Source organism: Narcine bancroftii, chromosome 5 (genome assembly GCF_036971445.1).
Source record: "Narcine bancroftii isolate sNarBan1 chromosome 5, sNarBan1.hap1, whole genome shotgun sequence".
Lineage (NCBI taxonomy): Eukaryota > Metazoa > Chordata > Chondrichthyes > Torpediniformes > Narcinidae > Narcine > Narcine bancroftii.
In genome coordinates this window covers 41,249,993-41,268,358 of record NC_091473.1, presented here as the reverse complement: position 1 = coordinate 41,268,358, position 18,366 = coordinate 41,249,993, and the positions used below count along the sequence as shown (strand labels likewise).

General features: G+C 45.0%; 1 protein-coding gene across 8 annotated transcripts in view; it reads left to right on the top strand.

The window, feature by feature from the left end:
- atrip (ATR interacting protein) overlaps positions 1-18,366 on the top strand; it is a 67,801-nt gene that overhangs the window by 17,879 nt on the left and 31,556 nt on the right. For all 8 annotated transcript variants that reach the window (XM_069937239.1, XM_069937235.1, XM_069937234.1 and 5 more), the window contains 3 exons: positions 226-396; positions 4,019-4,137; positions 5,639-5,778. In XM_069937239.1, the coding sequence (XP_069793340.1) occupies positions 226-396; positions 4,019-4,137; positions 5,639-5,778 (430 nt within the window). The remainder of the gene's footprint in view (positions 1-225; positions 397-4,018; positions 4,138-5,638; positions 5,779-18,366) is intronic.

Below are 18,366 nucleotides of genomic sequence, written 5' to 3'. Positions count from 1 at the left end.
TGTATATATATATCTATGTGTGTGTATATCTGTGTGTGTGTGTGTGTGTGTATACACACAAAAGTCACAGTTAGTACTTCATTTAGTCTTTGTATGTTTGCATTTATGGGAGATTTTATTTTCTTGTACCTTAGGCTTTGCATGCTGAATGGATATGTGCACATAAAATGTTTGATTTCATGTTATTTGATTTTCTCTGTACATTGAAATGCTTTATTAATGTAGTTTAATGAAGTACAAGAGGAACTGCAGATTAAAAGTGGTGAAATCAAAATTCTGCGGGATTGTTTACGGCGAGTGGAATCTGAGCTTGATCAGCAGAAGAGACTGCATTTACTTAGTGAGAAGGAGAAAAATGAAGCACAAAGCCAAAGAGAAAAGGAGTTCTCCAAAAAGGTATGGGACATGTTAAAACTATAGAGCCAAGTCCAATTCCTATTTCGTCCTCTTTAACTTCTAAAATTTGGTATTTCTCAAGATTATTACATGGATAATGCACACGCTCTTCTAATTTGAGATGGTTACCTGTAAATATGCATTGGCATTCCATTCTTTGTTTTGATATTCTATAGCTGGTGTCAAAGGATGGAACAAAAAGTTTTACAATTCCTTTTTTTATCTGTGGGAAAAGTTCCTGTCTTCAGTCCATTGGTTGTGCTTAGTGCTCACTGAAATTTGGTAAATGTATCAATCAAGTAGCATTGAGCCTGTAACTCAGAAACAGGCTATTTATTCCATTTAATCCATGTTTTGCATGAGGATTTTCTCACCTCATTATCGGGCTCTAATCATGTGAACAACCTGATGAAACAGTATTTCCCCAGAACACAGTGCATGCACATACACACAATACACAGTACATAATCACGTATATACATAAAGACATAATTTAAAATAAAAATATCTTGGGATAATTTATTCTGATTGATTTTTCACTGTATAATGTACATATGCACCAAAATTGATGCTACAGCTGAACAGGTACCTCAAAAATACTACAATTGAAATGCTTAATTAAATTTTAAAAAGGCAATAAATAAACAGAAAAAATTAAAATTCACAGTATTTGCAAAAAAAAATGTTCACTATAGTACTTTTGTAGTGGCATGTGAATACTATTAGAAAGAAACTTCTTGAACCTAGAGAAGCTACCCGAAGGTAGCTGTGCGATGGACAAGTAAGCTAATTTGTTGATTAAGCTGGAGCCGTACTTGACCATGTAGTCATGCGTATACTGGGAGTAGAATTGGGGACTAACCACGCGGCCTTGGGATGCGCCCATTTTGTAGAATGTGGAGGAGGTGATGTGCTGATTCACACAGAGGTCTGCAGATGTGAAAGTCAAGGATCCAGTTGTTGAGAAATGAAGAGAGTCTCAAATTCCTTTCATTTTCTTGAGTTTTACCAAACATGCAAGTAAATGTGATGACATCTGCTGGGCAACAACAAAAGTGCATTGACAAAAAAAAAACACCAGTTGTAATCCTTTCACTGTTTGAATAGCTTTTTCAACTTTCTAAAGCAAAATGCTTAATTAAAGAAGTTTTGTTTTTAAATTTTTCCTTTGATTTTTAAATGGACACATAATGTGTTGTAAGCAGTCCTATGGCTGATATGATTTTCTTTCAGGTATTGAATATCATTAGGTGAAAGTGGCTGACACAGTTATGGCATGTGTTATTCTCCCCTTAATGTGAACATACACTGCAACTAATAGCTGGTTGAATGATGGAATCACCCCCAGACATATTTTTCTTTTCATGAAGCTCCTGGCAATCATATATTAGTTAATGCACATTAACTAGTCATCAAGGCTTTTTGCTGCTTTTTTTTTTAATGATGGAATCCTATTAGAAATGCACATCAGTATGTATTTTCTAAATTTATAGACATAACTGTATTGACTTCACAACTTCCTTCACTCATTGCAATCTCATCCTCTCGGAACACCTGGCCCTCCACTCTCTACACCAAGTCTAACCTCAGCATCAAACCTGGAGGGTGGTGCCTTTGTGGTTTGTTGTGCTGACCTCTATCTGGCTGAAGGCAGATGACAAATCTTAGACACTTCCTCTTACTTTTCCCTCCAACAGGACCCCACCAAAATTCATCAATCAACTGTATCACACACCATCTCTGAACTCATCGCTTCTGGTCACCTTCCTGGCACCGCCTCCATCCTATTGTTTCCCAATCCCACACTGCCCATTTCTACTTCCTATCCAAGATCCACAAACCCAATTGTCCCAGCAGATCCATCATTTCCACGTGCTCCTGCCCTACCAAATTGGTCTCCACTTACCTCGACTCTATTTTGTCGCCCCCGGTCCAATCTCTCCACACTTGCATCTAGGACACTTGACATGCCCTCCATTAGTTCAACGACTTCCAGTTCCTTGAACTTGATTGCCTCATATTTACCATGGGCATCCAATTCCTATGTACCTCCATTCTCCATACCAAAGGCTTTTAGTTACTTGTTCTCATCCTCAATAATTTCCCTTTTTATTCCTCCAGGTCATGGGTACCCACATAGGCCCCAGCTATGCCTGCCTTTCTGTTGGCTACATGGAGCAATTCATGCTACAAGCCTAAACAGGCAGCCTCTCAACTTTTCCTCCGCTACATCAATGACTATTTTGGTGCTGCCTCATGCACCTATGATGAATTCATTTTATTGCCATCTTCCACCCCAACCTCAAATTCACTTGGTCCATCCCAAGCAACACTCTCCCTTTGCTTGATCTTGCAGTCTCCATCTCAGGAGAGAAACTCTTACCAGACATCTACAAGCCCACCAACTCCCACAGCTACCTTGACTACACCTCTTCACACCCCTGTAAGAATGCCATTCTATTCTCTTAATTCCTCCGTCTCCATCGCATCTGCACCTAGAATGAGGACTTTCATGCCAGATCATCAGAGATGTCCTCCTTCAAACAAAATTGCTTTCCACCATCAACTTTGCACTCCCCACATATCCTCCATGCTCATGCATCTGCCCTAGTCCCCTTCACGCCCACCCGCAACGAGAATGGGATTCCTCGTCCTCTCATACCACCCCACCAGCCTCCGCATCCAAAATATCCTCCTCTGCCACCTACCATGTGATCCCATCACATATTCCACTCACCACCCTTCTCCACGTTCTGCAGGGATTACTCCCTCCGTGACTCCCTTGTCCACTCCTCCATCCCCACCAATTGTTCCTTTGTTACCTACCCCTGTGACCGCAGAAGATACTCTACTTGTGCCCACATCTCCTCCCTCACCACCATTCGGGGCCCCAAATAGTCCTTCCAAATGAAGCAAGATTTTTCTTGTGAATCTGCTGTATCCAATGCTCCCATTGAGGTCTCCTTTATATCGGAGAGACAGGGTGCAGACTGGAAGGTCAGTTTGTTGAGCACTTCGGCTCTCGTCTGCTACAATAATGTGGATTACCTAGTGGTTACCCATTTCATTCAGATCCCCATCCCATTACCTCGCTGAAATGGCTGTCCATGGTCTCATGTCCTGCCAGACTGAGACCACCTGCAAATTAGAGAAGCAACACCTCCTCTCCCAACTTGGCACCCTGCAACTGGATGGCATTAATATTGACTTCTCTGAAGTTCATTTAAACCCCTCCCAGCCCATTTCTTCTCCACCATTGCTTCCTCCAACTCTGTCTCTCTCCCTTTTCCTTGTCTCTCTTTGTACAGACCTAATCAATTCTCACCTCTCCCCTTAACGTATCCAATTAACACCTTTTGTTGGTCTGGATTCCTCCCCCAGCCAGCATTATCTGTATTCTGAGGTTTCCTGCTTCTGGCTCATTCTGCTTATTCCTTGAAGATGGGCTCAGGCCCTATGGATGCTGAAAGACTGGCTGAGTTCCTCCAGTAATTCAGTGTGTTTTTACTACAATCACAGTGCCTGCAGACTTTCATGTTTCACTCTAATTTATAGTGACTATCAACTCACCTTTCTGAGTAAAATGCATGTTTATAGTCATTGACTTCTGTTTAAATTTAAGGTACAGTCACTGGAATCTGAACTGCAGTTTAAAGAAGCAGAGATGAATGAGCTGCGTATAAAACTCAAAAGCTGTGAAAGAACTACCAAATCTCCAGTCCTGGGTGTAGCTAAAGTCAGGTATATGAAATGCATTTCAAATGTGGCTGTGACAATTCTAGTGCTTTTGCTTTTCTTCCCTTGGTATTTTCCATTCTTTTCATACTGGATAAAATGTCAGCAGTTCCATAATATCTTCCAAATATCTACACACCCTATCCTGTGGAAAAGACAAGGCTTTAAGTTTGAGACAGATAATACAGGCTGTTTCAATAGTCTTGTGCAGTGAAAAAACCCGACTGCAAAGGCAGAGATTCTCCACCCTTGCGTCGGGAGACTTGCATCTATGAATACGCCATAACTATGCAGCAGCTCCAAGGCGCCGACTGCAATCCCTCTTGGGGAAGGATCATTGGCGGAGTTGTGTGCTCAGCCACCTCACATGAATGTAATGCTGTTGCAAGCAGCTGGCTAGGGGCGGGCTGATGATGCCGTTAGCCAATGACCCAACTCCCCCCCTCTCTCTCACCCATCTCTCTCCATGGCACCCTCAGGGGAGGGTTGGCTGGTGGAGCCATCAGGTCAGGACAGGGGTCATCAGGACAGTGGGCTGTCAGGTCAGGAGCAGCTGGTGGGAGCCATCAGGGCAGGGCAGCCGGCGGGGGGGGGGGGGGGGACATCACCAAACCGCTTTGGCCTTTGGGGCCACTCATCAGCGGCTCAAAATGTGGCAGAGCAATGGGTATCTTCCCGAGCCATAATCCCCCATGCAGCTGGAACTGTTCTGGGAAACAAAGAGCGGTTCCAGCTGCCTGGGGGAATTATGGGTAGGGAAGGTGGCCATTACTCTGCTGCATAGTTATTGCGGGAGGCGTTATGGCACCAGTCGCTCCGCCTTCATCGGTTCCAGAGGTCGCTATGAAGCGCGGCTCAACATGAATGTGACGCAAGAGCAGCCTTTTAGGGCTGCTCCATGAAAGATGCTTATTTTTTTCCCTCCGTGGTTATAGACGGCCTCCAGGTCAGGGTGTGGCATGAAAGGGCCTAATGAGAAAAGACTCTTGGGATGTTTCTTTTCATAAACAGGAATGCAAGGATTGGTAAAATTTATGGATTGTAAATTCTGTGATACTTGTAATCCACTTGGAATTCGAAAACCTTGATCACAAAATTGTTTGGGACAAATGTAGTTTCAGATCAGAGACAGATCCATCAGTTTGGCCAATATGGGCAACATTAAATATCTCCTATTTGATTTTTTTGTACACTAAATGACTTTTCTTGCATGATTGTTTTTGTCACCCAATTCTCAGCAATAAGTGTGAGATATTGCATAAGAATGACAGATGAGATTCTTGGACATTGTATCTGCCCATCAAGCTTATTTCTCAAGGACATGGGGGAAATTATAAGTTTGAATGATTTTGTGTTCTTCAACCGTATCTATTGTGATTCCATAGCATTCCACAAGTTTAAAGATGTTCCAAATGTCAGAAATGTTCCTATTCATTCAAATATTTTAAAAAAATATTTACCGACCTCTTGCATATGGCTGTATAAATATAATTTTCTTTGGTCCCAGGAAAAGTTCATCTGGATCCACTGCTTCTCCTCAAATTGCAAGAAATTATTTCCCTGATAAAAGGTCATTTGGTGCAGAGAAAGTCCCTGTGCAATCTGTTGATTCTGCTTCAACAGCTAACCAGCTCTCAGTTGATGAAGGTGAATAACTTGTTGTTAACATTAAATATAATTATTACTTGTAAACAATAAAAGTGTTTTAGTTTCAATACACAAAAAAATAGCCAAGCAATGTTTTGGGCCTGAGTCCTTCGTCAAGAGTATGAGCAAAAAGTAGCAGGCGCCTGAATAAAATGGGAGGAGTGCAGGCCTACAGGCAAGTGGTCAGAGATGGATATGAATGGGAGGTCAGAAGAGAAAAAGAAGCCAGGACGTGGGAGGAGGAGAAGGCAGCTTTCTGAATGGAGTGGGAAGGGGGTTAGAAGCTGGAGGAAAGGAGATGGGGATAAGCAGAGGGCAAAGGAGCAGGGGTGGAGGCAGAGGCAGAAGAATGAGGAGGGGGGCAGAGAGGCAGAGGAATGAGGAGGGAAGGAGCAGAGAGGCAGAAGCAGAGGGGGAGGAGGAGGACAAGAGGGAGGGGAGGAGAAGGGGATGTTGGGAGAGGGGGCAAGAGGGAGAGGGGCAAGAGGGAGAGGGGAGCAAGAGGGAGAGGGGTGCAAGGGGGAGAGAGGGGGCAAGGGGGAGAGAGGGGGGCAAGGGAGAGAGAGGGGGGCAAGGGGAGAGAGAGGGGGGCAAGGGGAGAGAGAGGGGGGCAAGGGGAGAGAGAGGGGGGCAAGGGGAGAGAGAGGGGGGCAAGGGGAGAGAGAGGGGGGCAAGGGGAGAGAGAGGGGGGCAAGGGGAGAGAGAGGGGGCAAGGGGAGAGAGAGGGGGGCAAGGGGAGAGAGAGGGGGGCAAGGGGAGAGAGGGGGGCAAGGGGAGAGAGAGGGGGCAAGGGGAGAGAGAGGGGGGCAAGGGGAGAGAGAGGGGGGCAAGGGGAGAGAGAGGGGGGCAAGGGGAGAGAGAGGGGGGCAAGGGGAGAGAGAGGGGGGCAAGGGGAGAGAGAGGGGGGCAAGGGGAGAGAGAGGGGGGCAAGGGGAGAGAGAGGGGGGCAAGGGGAGAGAGGGGGGCAAGGGGGAGAGAGAGGGGGGCAAGGGGGAGAGAGAGGGGGGCAAGGGGAGAGAGGGGGGCAAGGGGGAGAGAGGGGGGCAAGGGGGGGGGAGGTAGAGGTAGACAGAGAGAGGGAAAAAAAAAACACCTAATCAAATCCAGAGATGTCTACGTTAATGCCATTTGGTTAGAGTGCCCAGATGGGATATTAAGTATTGTTCCTGCAATTTATGGGTGGCTTTGGTTTGGACAGACATGTGGGAGTGGGGCACAGAATTGAAATGGTTGGCCATTGGGATGTACCCGCCATTGAGTGGACAGAGTGAAGGTACTCAACGAAACAATCTTCCAGCCTGCATCCAGCCTCTCTGATGTAGGGAGGCCACATCGGCAACACCAGATGCAGTCGGTGACCCCTGCAGATTCACGTGTTTTTTCACTTTGAAGGACTGTTTGGGGCTTTGAATGGTGGTGAGGGCGGAGGTGTGGGTGTCAGTGTAGAATTTCTTGCAGTCATGGGTGGGTGCAAAGGTGGGAATTAGTGGGAAGGAATAATTGGGTGAGAGTCACAGAGGGAGCAGTCTCTGTGGTCTGGTGGTGAAATCCCATCGTAGGTGGTGGAATCCCATCGTAGGTGGTGGAATCCCATCGTAGGTGGTGGAATCCCATCGTAGGTGGTGGAATCCCATCGTAGGTGGTGGAATCCCATCGTAGGTGGTGGAATCCCATCGTAGGTGGTGGAATCCCATCGTAGGTGGTGGAATCCCATCGTAGGTGGTGGAATCCCATCGTAGGTGGTGGAATCCCATCGTAGGTGGTGGAATCCCATCGTAGGTGGTGGAATCCCATCGTAGGTGGTGGAATCCCATCGTAGGTGGTGGAATCCCATCGTAGGTGGTGGAATCCCATCGTAGGTGGTGGAATCCCATCGTAGGTGGTGGAATCCCATCGTAGGTGGTGGAATCCCATCGTAGGTGGTGGAATCCCATCGTAGGTGGTGGAATCCCATCGTAGGTGGTGGAATCCCATCGTAGGTGGTGGAATCCCATCGTAGGTGGTGGAATCCCATCGTAGGTGGTGGAATCCCATCGTAGGTGGTGGAATCCCATCGTAGGTGGTGGAATCCCATCGTAGGTGGTGGAATCCCATCGTAGGTGGTGGAATCCCATCGTAGGTGGTGGAATCCCATCGTAGGTGGTGGAATCCCATCGTAGGTGGTGGAAATTACAAAGGATAATGTGTTGGATGTGGAGACTGATGGAGTGGTAGGTGAGGTCAAGTGGAAACCCTTGTTTTTATTTGACTAAATTTGTTGTCTTTTACCCATGTCCTAATGAAATCTAGCTCATAATTATTTTTAGTTATAACATATGCATTGTCTGCAAGCAGAGAATATGCTTTTCTTTCTTTGAGTAATATCTTTTGAACACTTTATAAGACAACATTTCTAAAACATCAAACATTTTCCCTATTCTCCTATTTAAAACTTCTTTAACCCCAATCTCCCCTCCCCCTCCTGAGTTGTCCTTTATCCCTTGTCGGACAACCACATCTCCCCTCTCCATTTGGATTTGCGAATTCACTCGCAAACGTCAGCTGATTTTGCAGTGACCGTAACTCCTCCCCACCCAGCCCCCCCCAGAAAAGATTTCAATTTTCGTATGTAACAAAGGTCACTCTTTTAATTCCCTCCTTATTCCCTCTATTCCATTTCCCTCCCTTATTACTTCTTGTCTATACTCTATATATTTTCCTCTAAATACGGATACATTCATGTATGCACACTATATATATACACACACATATACCCCTTTACACCCATACATATAGATCGTGGTCATTTTTACTCTTATTACATGTCTTCATCTCTCTGCTTGTTTTGTAGTTGTTCTGCAAATTTCCTTGCTTCCTCTGGATCCGAGAATAGTCTGTTTTGTTGCCCTGGAATAATTATTTTAAGTACCGCTGGGTACCTTAACATAAATTTATATCCTTTTTTCCATAAGATCGTTTTCGCTGTATTGAACTCCTTCCTCTTCTTCAGGAGTTCAAAACTTATGTCTGGATAGAAAAAAATTTTTTGACCTTTATATTCCAGTGGCTTTTTGTCCTCTCTTACTTTCTTCATTGCTTTCTCCAATATATTTTCTCTTGTTGTATATCTTAAGAATTTTACTAAAATGGATCTTGGTTTTTGCTGCGGTTGTGGTTTCGGGGCTAAAGTTCTATGTGCCCTCTCTATTTCCGTTTCTTCCTGTAATTCTGGTCTTCCCAGGACCCTGGGGATCCAATCTTTTATAAATTCTCTCATATTCTTGCCTTCTTCATCTTCCTTAAGGCCCACTATCTTTATATTATTTCTTCTATTATAGTTTTCTATCATATCTATCTTCTGAGCTAACAGCTCCTGTGCTTCTTTAGCTTTTTTATTAGATTCTTCCAATTTCTTTTTTAAGTCTTTTACTTCCATATCTACAAATGTTTCTCGTTTTTCCATATTTTCCACTCTTTTTGCCAATTCTGATATGGCCACTTCCATTTTATTCATTCTTTCTTCTGCATTCTTAATTCTTCTTTTCATCTCATTAAATTCTTGTAATTGCCATTCTTTCACTGATTCCATATATTCTTTAAAAAAAGATACATCCATTGTCTTGCTTTTCTCTTCTTCTTCCACTTCTTTCTGTTCTTCTTCTTCTTCCTCTGGGTTGACCATCTGTTGTTTCCTTGTTTTCTTTTTACCCTCTTCTTTCTTGTTGTCGTTATTGTCTGTGTTCTGCACCTGCTGCTGTGCTGCAGGTGTCTCTCTCAGCTGTGGAGATTGACTCCGCAGCTGTTCCCCCCTCCCGTCAGTGTGTTTTTTTTCATGCGCGGTTGCGCACTTTTACTCGGCTCTGCGAGCCATTTTTGTAGTCCCGAGCCCGGGACCTCCACTGACCTGAGGGAGCGGGCTTCTCTCTCCGCGGCAGGCCTCTTCGGACAGGTAAGGCCTTCACCTTCTTCTTCCGACATCTTTCCTTCTTTTCTTCCCGTTGTTTTTGGTTTTTCTTTCTTCGCTGCCATTTCTTCACACTTTTACTTTCACTTTGTTTTGGTTTTTAAGTTTGTGCCTTTGTTTTTTCTCTATCTTTTTTTAACTTTTCTGGAGAGGGCTGGAGTTCCCCTACCGGCCACTACTCCATCACGTGACTCCCCGAGTAATATCTTTAGAAAACAAGAAATTATGCTGTCATATGGAGCAATATAATCCATTTTATTGTCATTGTCATTCTATTTTCAGGTAGGATCTACTTTAAAATTTGATTCTTAAAATTATGGGTTTGCAAATGATAGAAGAGAAACAAATTAAATATTTGTTTTGAAACAAACAGAAAATTCAAGTAATAAAAAAACTTTAACATAATTTGATTATCCTCAAAAATAGTGGAATCGAGAGAACCATTGTTTAAGAATAAGGAGGCAAAGAAATCTTCGGAACAATCCAGCTTTTCAAAAACTGTAACCAAAGAATGTGGTTTCTGCCTACTTCAGATGATGCTTTTGAAATTGCTCCATAATTAAGAGTTGAAGCTGTGATTTCCTGCATGTTCATGTACTTCTGTCGTGAGGAAACAAACCTGCCGCATCCATGGGTAGAAATGATCAGGCAATGTTTTGGTTCAGAACCTTTTTTATCATGAGTCACTTTCAGGTGGCCGGAATACCCGAATGTAAAGCTGCCTAAAATACTCGAATACGGCTGTTGAGAGGCCACCGGAAAACCCATCCCTGAGGAACACTTACTCACCCACTTCGGGGAGGTACATTCTCCGCTTCTGAGTGCTCCCTCTAGGCACCTAAAAGCAGAAGGCAAAGCAGCTAGCAGCTTTCAGGTGCCTAGCAAGGGTTGTGCTGATGACAGTCAGCCAACGACCCCCCCTCCCTGCTGCTGACAGCCCCCTCCCCACTGCCGACAGTTCCCCGGCATGGGATGTCAAGGCTGGGGTGGCCGGTCCGGGACTTTAGCCCCCGTAGTCCCGCGCCGCCCAACCCCGTAGTCCCGCGCCGGCCACCCCAGCCCCGTAGTCCTGCGCCGGCCACCCCAGCCCCGACGTCCCATGCCGGGGAACTGTCGGCAGTGGGGAAGGGGGACTGTCAGGCGGCTGCTCCTGCCCCGACTCAGGAGCCGGTGTTTGCTCCGCGGCATCTCTCCCTGCTGTGGACCTTTCAGGTGGCAGAACACCGCTTTCAACGCTGCCACCTGAATGTCCTTCGCAAACACTCTCAGCCGGCTCCAGAGCAGCATTCTCCCAGCGATTCCACCGGAAAGCAGCTAAGATAAAGGTCCTGACTTGAAATGTTGATTGACCATTTCTACCCATGGATGCTGCCTGACTCACTGTGTTCCTCCAGTAACCCATTGTTTGCTCACATTTCCATCAAATCTGAGACAGATGTATTTGTTTAAGTGCCATTTAAACCTTCTCCATTGTGCATCTATTGAAACATATGACTTGAATATAGCTAAATACCTGGAGGTATGAATAATTGGTACACCACACACACATTTTGAGTTTTGCAGTCTTGATTGACTATATCTTCTCCATCAATTTATCTTGTAAAACAGTTTGCACCTTGTTTTCTTCCACGTCTTGAATCCTTTCACTGAAGTACAATGTCAAGAATAAATACTACTGTGATGTTTATTTGACAGAAATGGCTAAATTATATTTTTTGTGAAAACCTGTAAAATTCTGAAGGCAAGTTTGCTCGTTTTTAAAAAAAAAACACATTAACACCATGGTGCTGGACGAACTCAGCAGGAGTGTTGCATTTTTCCAGCACCTTTGTGTATTAACTACAATCAGTGTCTCTGCAGACTTCCTTCTTTCACTAAATAAAAGTTGCAAGCCTGAGGAAATGTATCATGCGAATGAAGTGTTGCCAGACTTTTAGCTAGATCCCTGATGTTTGTAGTTGACATAAAATGCCAGGATACAACAACATAATTAGAAGTGGGGATGCTGATCAGAAGGGTAATTGTTATGGTGCAAGGGCCATAAAAGGTTTTAAGCCCTTGGGCACAAACTTATTTAGAAACATGGGCAATTGGAATAATGCAGGTCTTTGCTGATTAGGATACAGCAGAATCTTTTAAAATCTGAAGTTTATGTAGAGAATTGAATGAGAGGCTGGGCAGGAGAGCTTTTGAATAATTTGGTGTAGAAGTGGGTAAAAGGTGTTTAAAAATAATGTGGGGAATTGTTGCCTGGTGAGCCTAACATCAGTTGTGAGTAAATAACTGCAAAGTATTGTCAGAGACCATCTACAGTCTCCTCCATAATGTTTGGGACAAAAACAAGTTTTTTCTTTATTTACCCCTGTCCTCTGTAGGTTTAAATTTTAATCAAACAATTTGGAACTGATTAGAGAGCACATTCCAGATTGAGGAACTTTGGGGGGCATCCGAGGCACTCCAGTATTTGCCAAAGCCCTTTCCTACTCATGGTGTCGAAGGCTTTGGTGAGGTCAACAAAGGTGATGTAGAGTCCTTTGTTTTGTTCTCTGCACTTTTCTTGGAGCTGTCTGAGGGCAAAGACCATGTCAGTAGTTCCTTTGTTTGCGCGAAAACCGCACTGTGATTCTTGGAGAACATTTTCGACGACACTAGGTATTATTCTATTTAGGAGAATCCTAGCGAAGATTTTGCCTGCAATGGAGAGCATCGTGATTCCCCTGTAGTTTGAGCAGTCTGATTTCTCGCCTTTGTTTTTGTACAGGATGATGATGATGGCATCACGAAGGCCCTGAGGCAGCTTTCCTTCATCCCAGCAGAGCTTGAAAAACTCATGCAGTTTGGCATGCAGAGTTTTTCCGCCAGCCTTCCAAACCTCTGGGGGGGATTCCATCCATACCTGCTGCTTTGGCACTTTTCAGTTGTTCAATTGCCTTATATGTCTCTTCCTGGGTGAGGACCTCATCCAGCTCTAGCCTTAAGGGCTGTTGAGGGAGCTGGAGCAGGGCGCATTCTTGACTGAGCAGTTGGCACTGAAAAGAGATTGGAAGTGTTCTGACCATCGGTTGAGGATAGAGATCTTGTCACTGAGGAGGACTTTGCTGTCTGAGCTGCGCAGCGGGCTTTGGACTTGGGGTGAGGGGCCGTACACAGCCTTTAGAGCTTCATAAAAAACCCCTGAAGTCGCCAATGTCCGCGCTGAGCTGGGTTCGTTTGGCGAGGCTAGTCCACCACTCATTTTGGATCTCCCGGAGTTTGCGCTGAAGATGGCTGCATGCGCGACGGAAGGCTCGTTTCTTCTCTGGCCAGGACGGCTTTGCAAGGTGAGCCTGGTGGGCAGCTTGCTTTTTTGCCAGCAGCTCCTGGATTTCCTGGTTGTTTTCGTCGAACCAGGAGGAGAAGCCCAGTACCTCTTCAATGGATTCCAGTATGGCAGTCTTCAGCTGATCCCAGAGGGTTTCGGGGACGAGTCCGTGAGGCGGATTGTATCCACGAGCTTTGCTTTGAGGTTTGCCTGGAAGTTTTCTCTCACTTCGTCTGACTGCAAGTTTCCAACATTGAACCTCTTTCTGGGGGCTTTACTGTTCCTGGACTTTGGCTTGAAGTGAAGGTTGAGCTTGCAGCGAACCAGCCGGTGGTCAGTGTGGCATTCCGCGCTGGGCGTGACCCTGGTGTGGAGCACATCTCGTTTGTCTCTTTCTCGCATCAGGACGTAGTCCAGGAGGTGCCAGTGTTTGGATCGGGGATGCATCCAGGTAGTCTTCAGGCTGTCCCTCTGCTGAAAAAGGGTGTTTATAATGACAAGCTGCTGTTCTGTGCAGAGCTCCAACAGGAGGCGCCCGTTGTCCTTGCTCTTGCCGACACCATGCTTGCCCAGGATTCCTGGCTAGGTTTCTGAGTCTTTGCTGACGCGAGCGTTGAAGTCGCCAAGGATGACAACCTTGTCGGCGGTAGGGGTGCGTTGAATGAGGTTGCGCAGATCAGTGTAGAACTTGTCCTTTTCTGCTGGTTCCGCCTGGAGGGTTGGAGCATAGACACTGATGAGGGTGATGCGACGCTTGTTTTGAAGGGGGAGTCGCATGGACATGATCCGGTCCGAGTGGCCTGTCGGGAGGTTTTCGAGTTTGGAGTCAATGGAGTTCTTGACCATGAAGCCTACACCAGATAGGCGACGTTCATCCATAGGCTTGCCAGACCAGTAGAGTGTGTAGCCCGCGCCGCGTTCTTGGAGGCTGCCTACATCTGCAAGGTGGACTTCACTGAGAGCGGCTATATCGATGTCAAGTCTGAGGAGTTCATGTGCTGAGGGCAGACCGACGTTCAGGTCGGTGGCTGTCAGCGTTGTCTAGCATGGTTCTGATGTTCCAGCATGCTAGCTTGAGTTTGTGAGCATCTTTTGAGGGGGAGGACGTGGACCTGTCCTCGGGCCTGCGCAAAGTAGCTTTTAGGTGGAGTGCAGTGTGCGCAGTACTGGCCCCACCCTTTACACCCATGGTTTGTGTGCTGTGGCCAAGCAAGGTGGGATGTGGCAGCGAGGTCCTTGGGTCGTAGGTTTTATATCGGAGTGGCCTTCTCCTATGCAGGTTTCTTATCCGGGCTGGAGGGGCCTGCCTCCCATCCTAGGTCGGACCATACCTGGTCGCAAATCACCTGTGGACATGGCCTCGGTAAGTTTAATTGGGTTCGCTCTACCGAGGCTGGGGCCGCCGCTTCCCCCTCGCTTTTGCCCAGATCGGGGCCGCCGCCACCTACCTTCTGCTCGGACTGGGGCCGGGGCCGCCGCCGCCTTCCCTGTGCCTGGACCAGGGCCGCCACCGCCTTCTTTCTGCCTGGACCGGGGTCTCCGCCTCCCCCTCGCTTTTTACATTTTACACCCCAGTTACACAGCAGTAAGAAAGGGTGTGACTCGGTCAACCCCGTCAGAATCCAACCGGGTCCATGACCTACCTCATTCCAGATTTTATTGAAGGGTTATTTGTATACATTTTGATTTGACCATGTAGAAATTACAGCACTTTTTTATTCATAGTTCCTTCATTTCAGGGCACCATGATATATGGGCAAAGCAGCAGTATGTGTCTTAAAGTAGTCAAGTTTACTACTTTGTTCCATGTCCATTGCATGCAATGACTGCTTGAAGTGTGTGATCATAGACATCATCAGGTGCTGAGTACCTTCTCTGATGATGCTCTGCCAGGCCTCTACCATTGCCATCTTCAGCTTCTGTTTATTTTGGGGGCTTGTCCTCTTCAGTTTTCTCTTCAGCTTTCTCTTGGATCAGATGACTGGGCCATTCAAGAATTTTCCAGTTTTTAGCTTGGGAAAAAGTCCTTTATTGCTTTAGAAGTATGTTTGGAATCATTGTCTTGCTGTATGATGAAGCGCCGTCAATGAGTTTGGAGGCATTTGCTCGAACTTTAGCTGTTGAGATGTTTCAAAAGAACATTAATCATCCAGGTAGGCCAAGAAGAGCAGAGTGAGCTGCCTCAATGACTATCACCCAGTAGCACTAACTTCTACTGTGATGAAATTCTTTGAGAGTTTGGTCATGGTTAGAATTGAAACATACCTAAACAAAGGTCTTGACCCACTGCAATTTGCCTATCATCACAATCGCTCCACAGCAGATGCAATATCATTGGCTCTTCACTTTGCTCTGGATCACTTTGAAAACAGCAAATCAAACAAGTAGCTGCTCTTCATAGACTATAACCCAGCCTTTAACACCTTTATTCCCTCAGTGCTGGTTAATAAATCTTCCTCATCAGAAGACTACATTCAGTATGAATCGGAAACAATGTTTCCTCCTCACTAACCTATCAACACAGGAGCACCTCAAAGATGAATGCTTAGCCCAATGGTCTACTCTCTGTTCCGCCATGACTGTGTGGCCAAACACCATTCCAATGCTATCTATAAATTTGTCAACGACACCATGGTTGTCAGCAGAAACAGAAATGGCAATGAGGAAGTATAGAGGAGGGAGATAGATTACTTGTTGAGTGGTGTCGCTCTCACAGCCTTGCACTCAATGTTATCAAAACCAAAGAGATGATTGTGGACTTCACAATCAGGAGAACACAATCCAGTCCTCGTGGAGAGGGACAAGAACTTCAAATTCCTGGGTGTGAACATCTCTGAGGATGGTCCACGTTGATGTAATCAAGAAGGCGGCTTGCTGGCACCTATATTTTGTGAGGTGTTTGAGGAGATTCATTATGTCACTGAAGACTCTAGAAAACTTCTACAGATGTACTGTGGAGAATATTCTGGCTGGTTGCATCACCCTCTGGTATGGAGGTGCCAATGCTTAGGACAAGAAAAAACTCCACAGGGTTGTTAATTCGGCCTGCGACATCGTGGGCACCAGACCACTTCATTGAGGACATCTACAAGAGACGGTGTCTTAAGCAGCCTCTATCCTCAAGGACCCCATTGCACAGGCAAGCCCTCTTCATTCTGCTACCATCGTGGGAAAAAAGGTACAGGAGCCCAAAGACGAGCATTCAATTAATAATCAATTGATTATTATTGATTCCTTAATAATCAATAAACCAAAGACATTGCCTTACTTTGATTTTTCATGCACTATTTTTATTTTTATAAGGTAGTTTATATGAATCTTCACACTGTGGTGCTGCAACACTGTGTTCTGATTACATAAGTTCTGATTCTTTCCATGCACCTCAGAATTCATTTTACTACTGCCATCAGCAGTTACATCATCAATAAAGATAAGTTCACCAGTCCCTGTGACAGCCATATATATCTAGGCCATAACACAGATAAGGTGGTATGCTTTGGATTTTGGGCATTTTCTTTACACCTTCACACTTTACTCTTGCTATCACTCTAATACAGGTTAATCTTGTCCTCTTATGTCCATAATACCTTTTTCCAGAATTCTGCAGGTTTTTTTAAATTGCCTCTTGGCAAACTGTAATCTGGCATACTGTTTTTGTGGCCAACTATGGTTTACATCTTGCAGTGTAGCCGCTGTATTTCTGTTAAAGAAGACTTCTGCAGACTGTAGTCATTGACACATCCATACCTGCCTCCAGAAGAATATTTTCAATCTGTCAGACAGGCGTTTGGGGATTTTTCTTTATTATGATGAGAATTTTTCTTTCTTCAACAGTGGAGGTCTTCCTTGTCCTACCAGTCCCTTTGCGAGTACTGAGCTCATCAAAACGCTCTTTTTTTTCTTAATGATGTGTGGAACAGTTGATTTTGGTAATCCTCAGATTTGGGTGATGTCATTTACTGTGTTCTTGTTTTTCAGTCATAATGGCTTCTTTGACTTTCATTGGCACAATTCTGGTCCTTCTGTTGAAAAAGGGCAACTATAGATCCCAACGGTGATCAAAAGGTAGTGGAGTTGGTGTAGCAGTTAGTGCAATGCCTTTACAGTGTCAGCGATTGGCACTGGGGATCGAGTCCCACACTACCTGTAAGGAGTTTGTACATTCTTCCTGTATCTGTGTGGATTTCCTCCCACTGTTCAAAACATAGCAGGGATGTAGGTTAATGTGGTGTAAATTAGGCAGCACGGACTCGTGGGCCTAATGGCCTGTTTCCGTGCTGCATGTCTAAATTTTTAAAAAATATATAAGAAAATCTTAGAACCAAGCCTAAGCTCTCTCATATTTACACCAATGAAGCAATTAAACATACCTAAGTACTCACAAACACCTGTGAAACCTAATTGTCCCAAACATTATGGTGCCCTGAAATGAGGGGACTATGAATAAAAAGTGCTGTAATTTCTACATGGTCAAACCAAAATATATACAAATAACCTTGAATAAAATGTGCGCTTTGATTGCATGTGAATTGTTTGATTGCAGTTTTAAAACTGTGGCGCACAGGAGCAAATTTTAAAAAAATAAAAAATCTTTGTCTCAAACATTATGGAGGGCACTGTATACAAGTACTTGGATAGACAGGAACTGATTAGGTATAGTCAACATGACTTTGTGCAATAGGTCATGTCTAATTAGTGTTGTTGAGGTTACAGAGTTAAAAATCAATGGTAGAGAAACTCAGCAGGTCAGTGTACTTTACACAGCAAAGATACATAACCAATGTTTTGGAACCGAGTCCTTCATACCATCAAGATATGAGGAAAATGTAGGCTGGTGCTTGAATAAAATGGTGGGAAAAGGGGAGCAGGAGGAGCATAGGCCAATAGACAAGAGGTAATTGATGGATAAGAAAGGGAGGGCACAACTGCAAGCAGGGAGGTGGGGGTGGGGTGGGGTTCTTGCTCTGTGAATGGAGAGGTATGGGACTTTTGAAGCTTACCAGAAAGGTTGATGAAGGAAAGGCGGTGCATGTTGTCTACATGGACTTCAATAGATAGGATAAATGCAAGCAGGCTTTTTTGAGGTTGGTTGAGAGAACGAGAGGACATGGGTCAAGGATGAAAAATGAAATGTTTAAGGGTTAGTGAGACTGGAGTTAGCTGCCAGCAGAAGTGGGGATGTGGCTTCAAATTGGACCTTTAGAGAAGATTGGATAGATTCATGGATGGGAAGAGAATGGAGAGCTATGGTCTGGGTGTAGGTAGATGGGACCAGGTGGAATAATAATAGTCTTGGACTAGATTAGCCAAAAGACCATTTTCTGTGCCATGGCTCTAATCAGAC